General features: G+C 44.0%; 1 protein-coding gene across 1 annotated transcript; it reads left to right on the top strand.

Annotated features, from left to right (window-relative positions):
* The first annotated feature begins 843 nt into the window (after nt 1–843).
* LOC144129891 (uncharacterized) lies at nt 844–16421 on the top strand. The gene is made up of 10 exons (XM_077663952.1): nt 844–880; nt 1086–1147; nt 1523–1649; nt 4361–4449; nt 5150–5251; nt 6366–6425; nt 6720–6854; nt 10528–10578; nt 11648–11701; nt 16012–16421. Exons 2-10 carry the CDS (start codon nt 1094–1096, stop codon nt 16375–16377), a joined length of 1038 nt encoding a protein of 345 aa, XP_077520078.1. The 5' UTR covers nt 844–880; nt 1086–1093; the 3' UTR covers nt 16378–16421.
* Nucleotides 16422–17986: the final 1565 nt, after the last annotated feature.

The following is a 17986-nucleotide window of genomic DNA, read 5'->3' as shown; positions in this document are numbered from 1 at the left end:
ACATAATGATTGTTATAGTGAAATATTCAACTATATTTAAACAATGTGTTCATAAACGGTTTCCCGCTCTAAAACCTTTTGTCCAGAATAGTTGGGTATGCTGCTGATGCACCGTGTAGCAAATCAAGCACTACGTCTGGCTAACCTCCCCGCATTTTCTTCTCTCCCTCTATCTCGCTCTCCTTTTCTTGAGAAGAAGTCTTCACGTGCAATAGAGAGAAAAGAACAATTTCTTCGCGAATTCATACTGAATATCTCCTCTCCAGCTTTTCATGATCAGGTATGGATTTATAAGTACGCTGGGTTGAGCAAGTTGGAAGTTTTTTATACTGTGGACCAGCGCAAAACGGGCAACGCACCTAGGAAAGAGGGGACCACACTGGCGCTGTCCTGTCTAGAAACTGAATTTTATTAGAAAATCACGGGAAATATATATAAGATACTTCCATTTGCTGTGTAATATACGATGTGCTTCTGTTTCTTTGTTTTCTGTTTGTATGTTGGTTTTGTGCGTTTCTAACGGCATATATTTCACGTGGTTTTCCGATAAAACTCAATTGCTAGACAGCAACCATATTGTCTTCTCTTTCCTAGGTCAGTTGTCCGTTTTGCGCTGGTCCACAACAGGTATGGATGTTGCACTGTGTGGATATTATGTATAGATGCAAATTTTATGGGCTCATATCAAATGAACAGCCTCCAGGCTGTTTTAATCAATATCAACAGATAAGATCACATAAATATTGCTCCTTAAAAAATAAAGCGATCCAAAGGCGAACCGAGAATAGAGAACGAAGACTTTTCTCCAGTGGCGAAGCGTGGCTCGCGGATTGCTAAAGAAGAAGAAGCCTAGCATCGGGTTCTCTCTGATGCTATTGCGGTAAGCCCTCTTTTATGCCTTTTATCACAAAAAATCTTCTGTGAGACACCTACTTTTTGTGTCCTTGTCAAGATATATCGTTGATGTTCTCTTCCAAAGTATACAAGCAGGAATGAAAATATATCTTCGGGCTTCTTTAGATTGGTGCTTGATCTGCCCACTTTCCTAAACGTTTTCTTTAACCCAGTCACGTTCTACGTTTCAGATTTGAAGATGTGCTTCACCAACACTCCAGGCACGATCAAGGCTCTCGCCGCTTTTTGTTTTGTACGTCTTTCGTCACACTTTTTACAAAGCATGTCCCGGGAAATTGTAGCGGAAGTTTAGCTTTTACAAAAGCAATACTAGGGTTTATAAGCGCGGTCTCCTTTCCAAGCCAACTCTTTCGTCTTTTTCTTAGCACGATAGCCACGCGCTGTGCAAGTTATATTTTATTCTTATATATTAGAATTGATCGGAGCTTCACCTAGCTGGCATCGTTTTTTTTGCGCTTCCTGCGTTTTGTGTTCTCTTTTCATGCACTACTCATGGAATGCAACTACCCTTTGTTGTCCCGTGATGCAACTCCAACCCTCCTCGCATTGTCCGCAACGTCGTCCAACCATGGCAATGCGCACTGCCTTCTGTTTTCTTCCTCCCCAGTGCATTAACATGTTTAACCTGGTGTACCTGTTCATGCGATACCACGAATTGCTGCCCGTCGAGGCTCAGCGGCTAAGGGACAACATCGAGAACGTGATGCCCGACGTCAAGAACCTTGACAAATACAGTGAGTGTGTGGTGCAAAGCAGCACGGTGAATACATCCGCACCGCCAGGCTGCCACGACTTTTCAAAGAAGACAGAGCTTCTTTTAGGCACCATTTCAAACTAAACTAATTGCAGCAGCGCATGGAATGACTTGACTTTTTGTTCTTTCAAACGGCTTCGCTATTTTAGTCTAAGCATCATATACTCATTCCCGATTTGATAGCTAGAAGACGCGCTGGACAAAACTTTGAGAGGGGATTGTTCCGACAGCAAAGAATTGTACACGGAAGCTACAACGGACGAAGGAAAATCGAATGGCACCACTTGGTCGAAAACAACTAAATTCATTGCACCACGGTTTGCATCTGCCACGTTCACTGCCTCGTGGGTGCCCAGAGGAGTACGTCGCGTATGAGCGCTCTGCGGCCACTAATACTGCGCCAAGCGATGAAGCCATTGGCTCACTGGTAGACCACCAATCGGCTGCTGTGTACATGGATTGCGGCTTAAAAAATTGCTGCCGCTGTGTTTATGGTATAATATTCGGCTCAATAAATGCAAATAAGATGAGAAAATGAACGAGCGTTTTGTGCGAATTGAAGCAAATTAGTCGGTGTAGAAACTGTCTGCAAGGCTTCCGCGATTCCTAACTGCGATAAAGTAACTTAAATGAGCCACCCAACTTCAACAAATGAAATTCGCAAGATTACAACCTAAAGATCGGACCACAATGCTTCCACATGCCGAGATTAGTGTTGGTCTCCGGCACATATTCAAAAAGCGAAGTCAGCCTGACATCTCTCGTGCTTTTTTTTAGACAGAGCATAGCGCTTTCAAGACGCGTAGCTGTTGAGAGAGATTTAGTGGAACATATTCGCTCAAAACTCTCTGCGAAATATTAACTTATTCGGGCATGGTGTCCTCAAATAAAGAAAAGGAAGCAAAATATTTTCCTCATGTCTTAAAATAAGAAAGTTCAAGATAACTACTCTATAATTGTTTCAAATGCTTTCATATTTGTTCCTGTATTCACTCCCATGCTTTTTGGCGTTTTGCAAAAAGAGAATGTTTGCGCAAGTGCAAACCAAGCAGGCCACAGACTATACACGTGAGGAAAAAATTATACTGAACACACTTCGTGTCCTCAACGTTTGCCATGCGCCAAGTGAAAATAATGTGAACTCTTCCATGGCTTATATGCGAGGGCACCAGCTGTATTTTCTAGACTTTGTATAAACACTTTCTAATTTTTTCTGCCTAAGCCGTCAGTTATATCGCCGAAGAGCGCTCTGCATCATAGTCGCCGGGAGTTTACATGTCCTCACTTGTTTTATTGTCCAACTACGAGCTTCAGTAGGCATGAGCTTTTAAGTTTTTTGCTTATAGACCAGCCGCTGTAGCTTAGTAGCTATGACGCTAAGCTGCACAGTCGAAAATCGTGGCATGCAAATCTGGCCTTCATTTTCTTAGAGGCGTAATCACCAAACGCCAATGTGTTTGGCGATGGAGCCCTTTACTGCGGCATCTCTTATAGCCTCCTCTCGCACCAAACCCATGTAGCGCTTCGGGACATTGAACCTCAGGTTACCCACCCGTTTTCAAATATATAGGATAGTAAGCACTTCACTGTGATATCTTCGAATTCACATTGTCAATAAAAGTAGCGATACGTTGTTTACATGTAATGAAATAAACATGTCAAGGCCCTCAATTATTGCATTGCGCAAATGAAGCTTTCAGGAGCTTTAGCACAGTTGCCGTTTTGTCTGAATTTTGCACTTGCGCCTCATGTCTTTTTCTGCATACGAAAATGTCTACTCAAGATTGTAGATATGTTGAAGCAGATAGTACTGACCCTGAAGAACCAGCAGATTTAAAAGTGGACGACAAAGATGTCGGACTGAAAGACGATGATTCCGATGTAGTGCTTCCAGAAGATAGAAAATTCAGATACTAAGTTTGTGCTGCGTTGACTCGCAAGGAGTTCGATGTTATATTTGACTCTATCAGGCAACATAGAAGGCTTGGAATGCGTGTACAAACGTAAAAGGCTAATCCTCTCGGTACGCTGACCAAATGAAGATGGCAGCTATGATTTAATTGACCACATACCTTTTTGCTGTCAAGAAATACCAATGATTCAAGCTTGAATGCTGAACTACAAAATCCGGCATCTTTTGGAAGAAACGAAATGCTGATTGCAGGTCCCAGGCAAAAACATCTTCAGGCATTTAGTTGCAGCATGAATATGTGGCGAATAAAACGTTTGCTTTGATAACAAGCAAATGCAAGGTAGCGAGATGTTTTTGTCAAAGAGAAAACAAATAAACAAACATTTAAGCGCAGCTTCACACTTGGACTCATATGTCGCCTCTTAATTGGCGACTGAAAATTTAGAGTAATTTTGCGGCCGGGGAGATCGACGATCACATCAATGTCGCGCTGGTTGAAAGAGGCGCTTGTCATTGCGGTTGCCTATTTGATCTCAATATGAGGCGATATATAAGCCGGGATGCCAATCTGTACTTCCTAGTAGCACTTTGCTTTTTTAGATGTGTTTTAAAATTATTTGCCCAACGCATTGAAGCTATCTCATGCGCATCGAAACCTCGGTAATTACAGCGTTCATATTTTGGAAATATACTCTTTCTTTTTAGGTTACAATAGTTACATAGGGAGGGTTCATTTGCGTGTAAGCAGAAGTTATTTCTTTTTTTTCCGCAACTTACAGTGACTCGCAGAGACGGGAATATCTTCGTGGGTGCTTTCGCAGCCATCAGCATTGCGTTCGACTTTGTCCTCTATGTGGGTGTCGATAGCGTAAGTGATAGCTGTTGTTTTTTCGGTACTGCTGAAAAAGAAAACGCGACTTCGGGCTGGCAGCAGAGTCTCATTTGCAGCAAAGTAACAGGAGTAGGATAGCTGCGGTGGCTAAGTGCTACACTCAATAGCGTCGTCTTCATCTTCACAGCAGCAGCGCATTTTTTGAGAAGAGATGAAAATCAATCCCCCACGATTCCTATATGATGTCAGCACCTTGTGATCAGCCACAATGGAGATTTTCACTGTCAACCTACTGGCCAATGAAAACGAGACCGAAGTGGAGTTGGCTCAGGCGGTCCCGTGAGTGCAACTTTTCGTCAGGTAGTGGCGAACTGATTGTTGTCACTTCGTCTCCACGGACAGGGGAAAGTTTGGGATATTTATGTCGTTACGAGAACAAGCGAAGCTTGCATGATGTGTATTTTCTTATATACTTTTGCCAGCTTCTACAAAAGCCGACAACTGTTGGTTGTAATACGAGGTCAACGTAAAGCTATTGATATTATTGTTATTCAGTTATTCATCCATGTGTCTCTGCCTCCACAAGGACAAAGTAATTTACCTTTTCGGGTCTTCACTGCTTTAAATTATACAATCGAGAAGATTTGGTCAAATTGCCTCTCTTTACGTCAAAACCGAACGTTTTGTGCAAAAAAAGGTGAAAACAGGCTAACGGCGCAAACTATTGCCCTTGCAGCAGCAGCCTCAGCTGATACTTAGCGCATGGACGTGGGGCATCATCGACAGTTCCTTCGACGCCGCCATCGGAATAGCTTCGGGAAACATGAGCTTCATGGACGTAAGAACCCTTTTTTTCTGCATTTTCTCATGTTGTTTCAAATATAGGGCGGGGCGCCGGCACACGAGTGACCGTAGGCCGGATAAATGAAAGTTCATAGTTCCATTGTAGCGGAATTTATTGGTATTGCATTTTTAACTTCTTGTTATCTCTTCATGACATCAATGTAGGAGAGTAACGAGAACAGTCCACATACTCTCGCGGCTCTAGCGCGAATACTTCCAGACATCGCTCATGTTACGTCTGAAGAAAGCTGTGCGCGCGTCTTCTGCATACTTTCTGGCAACCAACAAAAGAATGTGAATAGGTGACATGATAACGCATGGGCTCAATAGCGCCTTCATTAATCCCGCGTATAAAATAAATTATGAAATTCAGGGTTTTACAGAAATTATCGATGGTTGCGAATGTTTATGACGGGAAAGTATCTTTCGCCGACCAATCCTTTTATGATGAAAAGACGTTTTCATCTCGTAGAAAGGCGGAAGCGTATTTTGTTTTAACAGGATTGGTCAGCGCTCAATAGTTTCCCGTCAAACTGGAAGTATGTGGCATTTCTACTGGAGTGACACCAAACCTAAGTCTCTTAGCACACAAGCCCAACACACTCGAACTTTGCGCTTAGATGAAGAAGCAAGTATGGGGTCTCTTGCAATGTTCTGAGCATATGCTCATTCGCATGCTCACACTAATTCTAATGAACGTTTCTTTAGTTCAGGTGAATGATCCGTACCCCGAACCAAGCAATGCTTTTCACAATACTCTTTCTTCGTTCTACATCACAGCGGTTTTGGCCGCCGCGGCGGCTAAGTGGTTATGGTCCTTGACAGCTGGCCCGAAATTCGATCGCGGCCGCGGCTGTGGCAATCGCCTTTCGGTGCATGCGAAATGCTGCAGGCTGTGTACTGTCGGATGTCATTGTACGTTAAACCACCATAGGTCGTAGAAATTACCCGGAGCCCTGCATTAAGGCATCCCTCATATCCTGAGTCGCTTTGAGAGGTTAAACCGCCCTAAACCTAAACCTATAGTCACAGCAGTTTAGCATATTAGGCAAATTTTTTTGCGCCTTATGCAGAGTGTGCTCAATATTTCAATATTTTTATTCTTTTAGGGCCTCGCCAGGACACCCGAGCCGGTAGAAATTGGCGCGACGACAGAACACAGTCTACACGCAAGTATACATTTTCATACGTGTAATATTTACGAAGTAAGTTTTAAATTACACAGCGCGATATTTCGTTGCTGTCTTTGTAGATTCCTCTGCCTGTCAATGGGTCCCACTTGCCCTGCCCTAAATTCCTGCTTTCTCATTAACGCATGCTCACATATTAAATTATAATCTATCTAATGTGTGGCAAACTTCAGAAGTTTCGAAAGGTGGCGCGTGCAAAAGTGGGGCTGAAAGGTAAAAGTAAATGAGGTATTTGGTTATCTGCCACACGTGAAATCTCTTCGTTTCGGACAGGTGTACGGCAAATCCATCCAAAGGCTTGGAACAGAGCAAACTTACCAGTCGCAGCTGACTGCCGTGACGACCGCACCCACCGAGGCAGATTCTCGGGACAACCACACCGAATCCGTGCGGACCCCACGAGAACAGGTATTAAAGGTGGACTATTGCTTACTGGCGGAACCAGCAGGATTTGAACACCTTTGCGTATATGTCTCTTTGCCCACAATTAGAGATCTTAATCATGCTACAACCGAATATAGGTTGGGTTTCGACTAATTCGTTCAGCTCCATGCTGGATGGTTTCTTTCTAGGTATAGCCTTTTTTCTTACCAGCGTTTTTTCTGTCATGTGTTATATTCCTCGCGATGATTGATTCACGAAGCACTTACGTCATCGCGCAGCTAACCAAAGCACAAGGTCTTCCATGCTAAACTGGCACGGGAGAAGAGAATACGGCCAATTAATCAATGACAGGGGATTCAGATACGGGCTCTTGCTTCACGCTGCTTTTTCAACCTTTAGTTGAGTCTGTCGGCTTCAGGTTTAAACATTTCTCAGGGATATATTTATTTCCTTGGAGATTTCATTGGGCAGACAGGTTAATCTGATCACTTATGCTTACATCATATGTAATTCCAAGAGGAATACTTATTCGGCCGTGAATAATCTACGTTACTGAATATTCAGAAGAAGCCCGCAGAATAAAGGTTGTTTTCGGAACTCCTATCAACAAATATAAGCACTGAAATGCGAACAACAAGAAAGCAGCAGCTGTTCACAGTGAAATGACGAAAAAATCAGTACGGCCAACATTAAAGAAAAGCATGACCTAAGCATCATGCATTTTATAGTATCAATAGCAAAATTACTGTCATTTCATACGGAATGATATTAATTCACGCTTAAAATTACGCAAAGATTTCGGAAATGCAATGTTATTAGAAAGCATCCTCCAAACTATTGATACAAAAAAAATGCTTTTTTGCTTCAGTTATTACGCGCTGCTGGGAGCAAATAATTGTTATTGACGGTGAAGATTTTTGAATTGTTGTTAGTCAGCGCCCAAGCGTCAAACAATTAAATTGGGAAAAGATTCCGGACGATTCTAAAAAGAACGATAAAGGTCCGTATTTCATCACGGAGCGAATTCGCAATACGTCATCATCATGAAGAAGTGGAAATGAACTGCTGCGCTGAAGGCGGAAAGTTGTGATAAAGATGGCCAGATTTCATACACTATTTCATGGGCTCATTCGATGTGAGTTTCTGGTGCATTTTATCCTTAGATTCTCAGACATCAATAGATGCCACCAATCGTTATTATTTTATGGGGCATTGCAGTCGCTGTTTCAGAGCTGTATTTCAGGTCCAGCCACAGTTTGTTGTAAGAGCGTCAGCTCTTACTCATCACGTTTCGAGATTTCATGGCGCCTTCTACAACCCTTGATCACAGCGCCATCTGTGGAAGTAACTAGCAACTACTCATCACATTTTGAGATTCCGTGAGGTCTCCTACCGCCCTGAGATCAAAGCGCCTTCTGTGGCAGCAACTAGAAAACAGCGCATCTCGCATTGAGACTTGTAGCGCCATCTACAATAGCATTGTAGAAACAGCCACTTACCACGTGCCAATGATGACGTCACGGCCCATTATGGTGGATAGAGGTGGAACTATGTGAGTATGATGTCAGGGGACGAAATGGCGGCATACTTTCGGTTTCTCGAATGCAAGATGGCGGTTTATAATACCGGTTCTGCCCTATCATTCCTCTCCCTGCCCCCTCACCAAAAAATATCCTAAAACGGGTAGGAGAACTGTCCCGTTACGATACCGCTATACTCATATACATTCGTTCCGCTATATATACTCCGACAACAATGGCGCCACCCATCCGAGGACAGTTGTATACCGAATTTGGTAGGCAAATGAAGCCCTATGGGTTGTGGTGTAGAAATAAAACTACACTTGCATAATAGCTAAACATTGTATGCATGCAATTACTAATTGAAGCGTTACCATATCGCACCACAAGCCGAATTCTATGCCCACCTTGACCCTCCAAACGAAGGAAATTTTGTTTTGGGACATATCTTGAGGGGAAGCAACTCAACAATGGGTGCACGTGCATCGTAAATTCTCTGATAGATGGCGCTAGGCGGCGATCGTTCCGCTAGACGGCGTGCGTGCATGCCTAGCCGAGCATGGTTACAATCCACCCCGTTCCGAAGGCTATTACATTCCGTTTCTCGATACGAGCAGCGCGTTCTTCTTCGCTTTCTTAATCTAGTAAACCAAACAGCTAAAGCTCGTTACTTCAACGTCTTGCAGACGGTGGCGGCTTTTTTTATTTAATGCTATAAACCTAATCTCAAATTGAAAAATTTTCCGACTGCTGCGACTCAGCAAAGCTTGGGCAAGTTGTGGCTGTGTATATTTGCGAGAAAAATGTAATGAACAGAACGATCAGTTATATCTGAGGTCCGTTTGTTTATGCGCGTAACTCGTGATATATTCTTCTTCGAGAGCCGCACAGTTACGAATTTAAGTTCAAAGCCTTTGTTTTTAAGCCGTCAGCCTCACTTGCCCCGTTGAGCTAAAACCCGGCTCTGTGCGTGCGTGTGCGCGTGCGTGTGTGTGAGTGTAACAACTCGATCGTAACCGAAAAAATGGCGTCCTTATGCAACCTGGCTGATGCGAGGTTGCTTGGGGCACTTGGATCGCACAAGTCCCACAGGTGGTGGCACTTGCCATCTTAGGGCAGTGGCATACCGCTTAACTGTTGCACTACTGCGAAAGGAGTGGTTTGACTACTCCCAAGTGTCTATGAATGTTAGGTAGAGAAAGACGAACTCCGCATATATGGGCATTAACCGATTAGCTACCGCATCATACCCTTAACGCGGAGTGCGGGCCGTTGTATGTCGGCGACTGCCTCCAATGAGTTAGCGTGCAGATGAGAAGGGGTTCAGCGGCGTCGCAGCGGTGGCTACACAGATACATTCAGAGGCAGAATTGACACCTACGTGACATGGGGTTACATCACGAACTGCAGCGCACGGTGACTGCGTTCACAAAGTGAGCGGGCGGGCTTACGCCGTCTCACACGTCTCTCTGCCTACTTCTAATGCGAAAGCTTTACTGGCCGCGAACCAACGATATCGGCGTGGTGGTGCTCCGAGGAGGCACTTGACGTCACAACACGCTCTTCGCCATGGAGCCGAACCGGTCTGGCCGGGCCGGCGGTGGCTGGCGCACTCGGTGCTAAATAGAGACGTGCTCTAAGTCTTCGCCAGTGCGGTCAGAGTGCGCCGAAGCCGCCGAACGCATCGGCGGTCACGCGCAGTTAAAGTACAGAGGGTCTCGCTTTGGCCGACGTGACGTCGCCGTGCAGCGCGCGCGGGCCCGTTACGCCGGAGGATAAACACGTCTTAACAGAGCCTGCGCTTAACCTCTAACCAACGTATTCGGTGGCGGCATCAATGAGAGCCACTGAAACCCTCCGCACATCCACTGAATAAAAAAAAACTGTACTGAGGCTCAGAATCAAACCAGGGCCTTTGACGTTTGAGGCGGAGGCGCTACCACTCCGCCACGACGGCTCAAGCTTTAACCATGAATAAAGGCTTAACCGTGAATAAAGGCGCATCTAGTGAATGCACTCTTTCGATGGCGAAGTCGCCGCGCTTTCGCTACATATATCCTGGCCTCAGAGAGCTAGGCCATAAGCCATTTTTGCGAAAGAAAGAGTGCGTCTAGCCCATTTCTGAAAAACTGGCTCCTACAACCATCAAATCGTTTTTTTTTGTATGCCGCACGCAGGTCGTGAACTACCAGTCGACCATTGTCGACCACGATGCCCATCGTCTTACCGTAAGTTGGTCGTCAGAGGTTTGAACGTGGTATGGGGGCTACTGCTGTAAAACTCGCTTTATTAATTGTTTTCTTTTGCAAAAATATTCCAAGTCTACGGAGTTCTCTAAGGCAGCAGAATTAAAAATAACCGAATTCACTCTTCATTTTTGCAGGTGATCGGATATCTCATAAATAATATGCCCCTTATGTTTCGAGTTCTTCGGCGAGTATTTGGCAACGCGCTATTCTAGAAGAACTGAGGACTGGGCGAGTTGGTTGTGATACATCGCATTAAGAACCAGCGCTAAAAACACGCACAGAGGACGAGACGAGACACACGAAGGCGCAGATTTACAACTGAATTTTATTCGATAGTAAGAAGTCAATTTTTACAATACACACACACACGTGTAAGGTTGTCCAGTCAAACACAGATGCGCTGTAATCACCCACATGCGATAACCCCCCTCCCCCGCCAAAAAAACCACAAATTTCCAAGGCACGTGCGCTATCGTCAATCCCGCTACCCACAATGAAGCACTCATTTATCTGCTTGACAAGCTAATCGATTGTTTGCTCACACATTAATTGCCCTTTCTGAGAATGTGGAATGCCTCAGATATCTCTCTTGTGCATTGGTCATCATGTACGAACAGTACGGTTGTATCCACAAAAACGGAATACAATTTCACGCAATGCAGTGTTGAGATACATTTCTATTTTCTTTCCTGCTGACGGAATTGGCATGCTCTGTGAGGCGAACATTGATACACCGCCCGGTCTGGCCGATGTATATACGCCCGCAGGACAAAGGAATAAGATATACCACGCCTTTCTTACATATAACAAACTTGTTCCCATTCTTTATAATCTATTGTTTCCTACGCCTTCGTGTGTCTCGTCTCGTCCTCTGTGTGTGTTTTTAGCGCTGTTTTTTAATGCGATGGACGCTATTCTATGTGTCAGACGCCTGCCTTTGTCTTATAAGAAACACTCAGTAACTATACTTCATTTACGGGGAACGAATCAGTGTTCCCTCCCTTTGAGCGCGTATGTGCAACCTATTCACTTGCCTTTTATTTTTCAGGAAGAACAAACATCGGTCCTGTTGCTATACGTCATATTTCGACTCATATTCAAGGTTCGTAGAGTTATTTACTGCTCGGCACCATTTATGTGCGAGTAACTTTTTATTGGAAGGATCAAAGAGCCGTATTTCCCGCAGTTGCCACACAATAGCTCACAGCTGTACTGCGTAAATGGGAACCTAAATTTACAAAGAGCGCCTTCGAAATTGTTTTCATTTATCTGTAATCTTCGTAATTATTTCCTGATGTTGACGATGATGAACTTTTTCTACTTACACTGATTTTTGATAAAACACTGTTGTGTTCAACACTCAGTTCGATAATGCTCTCGCCTTTAAAGGGGAATATAAAAAATTAGCATTGTCATTTTTGCACAGCTCTACATACAGAAAAAAGAGTGGAGATATCAAGTTTTTCTTTTTAGAGAATTGTAGTTAATTAGGCGTTGTACCTATTCTATTTGGCTGCTTCTCAGTTATGAATAATGTTGTCGGAATATCTAAAGGCTGAGTTGTTAAGAATTGGCAGGCAGCCTCAGGTCTCAAATCTATACAATTACGCAGTTTGTTTTCGTATCTCTTTGATGTGGTAATAAAATGAAACAACCCAAAGCAGGGCGACCTCTAGCAACGACATGCTTTTCATCAACTACATTATGTTAAGAAAGCTGTGGAGTTTTTCTTGCCAATAACATATACCCGGGGCTGCCCCTGGGTTAATCTTATTGGTAACCATTTTCGCTGTTTGAGACTGAAGCGGAAGCATGTTATTTGCGGAATTTTTGGGTAATGTGTAATAGCATAGACTGACATTCGGTGTTGTTAAAGAACCATCTCAGGGCTTGCCGGCAAAGAAGGCGCGTTTGAAAGAGACGGAGTCTCTGCAGATTTATACGAAGCCCCAAATCACTCTGCTTACTGTGCCATCCTATTTGTATACGTACTTCCCATGACCAAAGTAAAGTGTCCAAAAGTGTGTTTATAAGCTATGTAGTTGGGCTCATGCATCATCTATGAAATTTTAAATTTTTGGAAGACTGGGGACACGAGGTTTTCTTACCCTCAATATATTTGTACACGTGGCATAACGCTCTAGAAACCATCACCATGAAGTGTACCGTCTGATTTGTAAGCCTCTGACAAAGGCTGCTCATTTAAGTGGCCGGTCATTAGCAACTTGGGTAAGGCGGGAATTTGGCTTTGCAATAAAATTACACTCCCCGGCTCCTTGCTGTAGTACGGCCTATTCCGAGGGCGCCGTACACCACAACTGTGGAGAATATTTGTTCCAAGGTGGTGCTGGTGCATTTATATCACCTTGCGTAAAAAAAATGCATTAGTCAAAACAAAAGCCTAATGGGTGCTTATCGGTGTAACTCTCAAAACAATTTACACGCGTAATATACACGGCATCGAATTTGACAGTAGGACATATTGCATGCTCATGCAGTACGTATATTACTTCTATGTTCAGAAGAGGCGAATACTATAGTCATGAAAATACTATAGTCATCTACACCTTCCAAAACTTTTGGAGCCCTGTTTGTGAAAAAAGTATTGTACTGACTACTCCAGCATTTCTTCAAAACGCCTGCACTAATTCACACAAAGGTCATAGAACCTTCTCGGCGAGAAGACGCTACCAGAATTGACGAATTTTTAAGAGAAAAGCCTCGGGACAAAATTTCGCCTTAAGATGGCTCAAGTGTTATAAACATGCACACCACCTATGCGTTTGCATTTTCTTCAGCCTTCCTGTGTAATTCATACATCCTTGTTCGACCACCTAGCTAAATAATAATGGGACCACTTCATCAATCTGTAAGATAGAATCTAAAAGCAGTAGGGCGCCGTCTTCGATTTACTGCGTCCATTGCAGATGCTTCCTAGGCCGATCCAGACGTTTGGGTAGCCCCGCTATAAGCCGAACTGACAGTTCAGGAGTCTCCACAGCGACCCCACGATCGCAGACTCACTTGTAGACCATGATGTCTGCATTACCGTTTTTTGGGTGAAAGAGCCGTCTTCGTTATGGCGCTGTTCCGGAGCGCGCTGTGCCACATCCTCTAGCGACCAAAAGCAACGTGTGCCTGCCGCTGGCGGCAAGCAGCTATTTTTATGTGAAACTTTTCTCCCCAAAGTCCGGTGGAGTCCGAATTTTCTGGCTTGAATAAATTATAGGGCAATAAATTTTAAGAGTGGACATACATAGTTATGTGCTATTTTAGAGTCAGGGTATTGCCGGGCAATAGGCGGCTTTTGGTGTGACGACAGCTCTATAGAATAGAATCACATTAACATAACTATAAAGTAACGACAGCTGATTCTCATAGGAAGTGCTAACTGTAATGCAATGTTACTAAAGCCTTTTAAGGAGCCAGCCTTGAAAGCTTTCTTGGCATATCTGATCATTTTCTTGGCACTCTCACACTATAAACAAATATTCGATCATATAACATGGTATAGTTAATCTCGTCCTCCAAAGAGAGCTCTCACTTGACATATCGCGCCACAAGTTCACGTGACACTGCCTACAATGCCTACAAATCTGACACATATACTCGAGAAAGAAGCTGCTTACTCTTCATGAATTTTGTCATGCGAGCACTGAAGGAGTCCAGCATAAGATGATTGCTTGACCTAGGAGAGCACCAGGGTGGAAGCATCGCTGTACATGAAGCGATTTTGTATTATTGCCTTGATCATAAAGACCTGTCGTAACATAGCACGATGATTGATCAAGAAGTAGTGAGCTATAAATTTTGGCCCTCTAAATACGGCCTTCTAAGTGCGCGAAGTTTTTAGAAATCAACTTTTTTGATGCAGGGATTTTTGGACGCGGAAGTGCATCTACGGTTCGAGAATATGCCCGACCACAGGTTAACTTAGGAAAGGAGGGGGAAGATATCACGATCTGTACATAGGTAACTAGAGCAGCTGAATTCTTATACGTTTTCAGCTAGATATATTTCAAAACAGGAAAATTTCATGGCACTACATGCACACAGTCCTTCAGCGGAAGTTACAATCATTCTAGAGGGAGTTCATTGGCGACAAAAAGTTACCAGTTATAACACGCTTTGCGCGCTCACTGCTGTGTACTTCTAATTCTTTGCAGCAGCGGCCTTTCTGCTGTATTCAGGCCCAGTCAGTACACGGACATGAGCTTCACTCACTGTGCCACATAATTCGCATATACTTGTTTAGACTCAGTCCGGGTTTATGAAAGTACGTAATGTGGCTATAGAATGGCTGGAGGCTATGTGAGCAACTCTGCTAAGATCTGCTCAGCTCTTCGCAAACCATTCAAGAAAAATGAACTTAAAGAATCGCATTTAACATGAATGGCTCTGGATTTGATACTAGTAGCAGTTATAGCAGAGTATTAATATAAGAGTAGTAGGAACAATAGTAAGGTATTTGTAGTATTAGAGTAGTAGTGTTAGCATAGCCGTTGTGATATAATACTTCAGGTATCACTCCAGTGAGTGGGATTTGACTGTTCAATTAAAAAAAATAAAACGTTTAAAACCACTAAGTGCTAATTTGATTACACAATGCATTCTTAGAAACAAAGCGAGTCAGAAAGGTAGAACTAAGAATCTAAGGATAGTACTGAGATATAGTACGAACATGTGATGTCGCGACACATGGTGTTTATTTTGACTCGTGAAAGTATTGGCAATTTTTTGTGGTAACTTACATTAGTGGGTAATAATTCGCGGCTGAAGACGTTGTGTCGGTGATAAAAAAGTGTTTAGTTTCAGGTGTACACATCTTAGGATCGGAGCGGGGGCCTTATGTTAAAGTATCCGACTCACAATGAGTAAGTTCTCGGTTCGACCTCCAGTCGTGACAGGCACCCAATGGTTTTCTATTCGGTGCACAGTTTTCCCGGTCTGGTGCTCGGCTCTTACAGGGTGAATTATTTGAAAGGCTGTTTCTCGCGTCTGTTCTGAGGAGACTCTATGAACGATTTTTCACTTCACACTAAATTTTATTGTGTCCAAAATAAAGGTCATTGCGTCTCTTATACCTGGAATTTAACAATTTCAGGGCACGTCCGCAAGAATGGGCAGTCCCAAGAAGGGTTTAACGGCTTTCCAAATTAATAGCGTTCTATGCCGCGCTACTAAAATGCACTAATACGCTTGATGTCAAGTAACCTGCAAGCTTTGCTCACTTTACAAAAACAGCAATGGAAAAATTGCTACTTGAAAAATCTAGGTGGTGCCTGTGCATGCTGCCATTGTATGCAACCAGTATTACGAAGTGATGTTTGGTACGCCTATCTAATTTCTTGTCACTACAAGCGCATTCTTATCTTAACCTTGTAATTGTTATTTTATGCGTTCTCATGCAAGGTGGTGGCGCTGGCAGGCATCAAGGACTACGCTAGCCGCGTGGCCGTCGAACGCGAGAAGCGGGAATTGGCGCTGCAGCTGGGCTACGAGGCCGACACGGTGTCCCTTGAAGAGCCGTTCGTGCCGGGACCGCCCAAGTCCAAGCGGGGGAGCACGTCCGGGGTGTGGAAACCCACGCCGACGCCTCCGGCTGCTGGTCCGGCTGGTGGGCCGCCTGGCGCTCCAGCGGGGCCAGCACCCTCGCCCGGTATAGTGCTGCCGCCAGGACTGGAACCGCCGCCGCCTCCGGGGTTCAGGTTCTTATTCCCGCCGCCTGCCGTGCTGCCGTACCCGAAGACGGACACCATGCCCCAGCGGAGAGACTGAACAATGACGCTCGTGCCCAGATAGGGCGTATAAAGCTGTCGGATGACTCAGCTGCCACTAAAGCTGCCAAATACATTTCGATTGATTCGTGGTGACTCCTCTTCACTAGAGTGCATGCACTAGTGAAACACTGTTTAAGGGAACCCAATTCAGAACTCCGCGTCTTTCCGGCGCTCTCTATAATGCTGAAAGCCGAAGCTTCTTGGTTCAGCATGCAATCATCTTGCGGCCAGTCGTTTTATCAGAGCCTACGGCTCATTCGTGGTTGGCAGTCTGTTCTCATCAATTTACTCTAGCTGATAACATGTATAATTTCATCCACTCTCTACACTCCCTTTCTATTAAAATATTACCCCTGACATAATTAGAAGTAGCTGTACTTTCGATTCTGTTACGCGGCGTACGCACTCTCTTGCACCCAGAGGGAGCGCGCAATGGCAGGTGGATGCGGCGCGTTGCCGGAGGCTGCAGCTTCTCAATGTGTTTGCGCGCCGCAAGCGAGATCGGAAGCGTGCATTGGAGGTGGGACTCAGTCATTGCATTTCAAACTTAATTTATCGAATCTTTTCTTTCGATTTCATTCCGCCCTCAGAGATCGCGCGCCAAGCGACACCTCCGAGATACACTGAAGCAGCGACATTAAGTAAGTTTTAGCACCCATGACGTGAGAATTGATTAGGAATGAAATCACCGCATTATCCCTGCCCAGGAGCCTATTTTGAATTGGTGTACAAGTGCCCACAAAAGTTTTCAGAACAAGGAAATAACAAGCTTCAATTTCTGAGCTATTTCAGTACGCATTCAGGAATTTACGCATGAACTCCGTACTTTCCTCGCGAACAGCACGATGCACTTCTTATTGCCTGCTGTGCCTCTACGTAGCGGAACCTTCAGGATTTCTGTGATTTCGGCATTCCGGAAACTCTTTGGAAAACTGTACGTGTCTGCGTGTGTGGAGGCGTGGTTGCTCGCTTCAGTGATTCTACGGGAGACCAAACTGCCAAAATATTTTAAATTTTAATATTCTTGAACTATTTATGTACTGCGCATATATTGTTCAGTAATAATAATAATAATAATATAAATAATTATTGGTTTTTGGGGAAAGGAAATAGCGCAGTATCTGTCTCATATATCTTTGGACACCTGAACCGCGCCGTAAGGGAAGGGACAAGGGAGGGAGTGAAAGAAGAAAGGAAGAAGGAGGTGCCATGGTGGAGGGCTCCGGAATAATTTCGACCACCTGGGGATCTTCGGTGAATTTCGTTTTGTAAAAATGACAATATATCAGTAGAGAAAAAAAAAAGCCATGTCGTGGCAGATTCAGCGTTTTCGCGCATAGCGCAGTTTCTCAAATTTGGGAACGTAAAAATCTAGATGTAAAAGCCATGATGGATTTATTTTGCGAGCTTAAAGTACAGGTGAGAAAGATAGTCAAGCTCATTTTCGCCATATTAATGAGACTTGTCGCTCACTAGAAAGAAAATTCTAAAATCATTCTTTATGATTAATTAGTGTCTGCATGTATTTTTTATGCATTTCAAGAAATAAACTTACAGTATCAATCAGGCTACTTTAATATGTTTTCTTCTTCAATATATAGGGTATC

The sequence above is a fragment of the Amblyomma americanum genome, chromosome 4, assembly GCF_052857255.1.
Source record: "Amblyomma americanum isolate KBUSLIRL-KWMA chromosome 4, ASM5285725v1, whole genome shotgun sequence".
NCBI lineage: Eukaryota > Metazoa > Arthropoda > Arachnida > Ixodida > Ixodidae > Amblyomma > Amblyomma americanum.
This window is presented reverse-complemented; position numbering and strand designations above follow the sequence as displayed.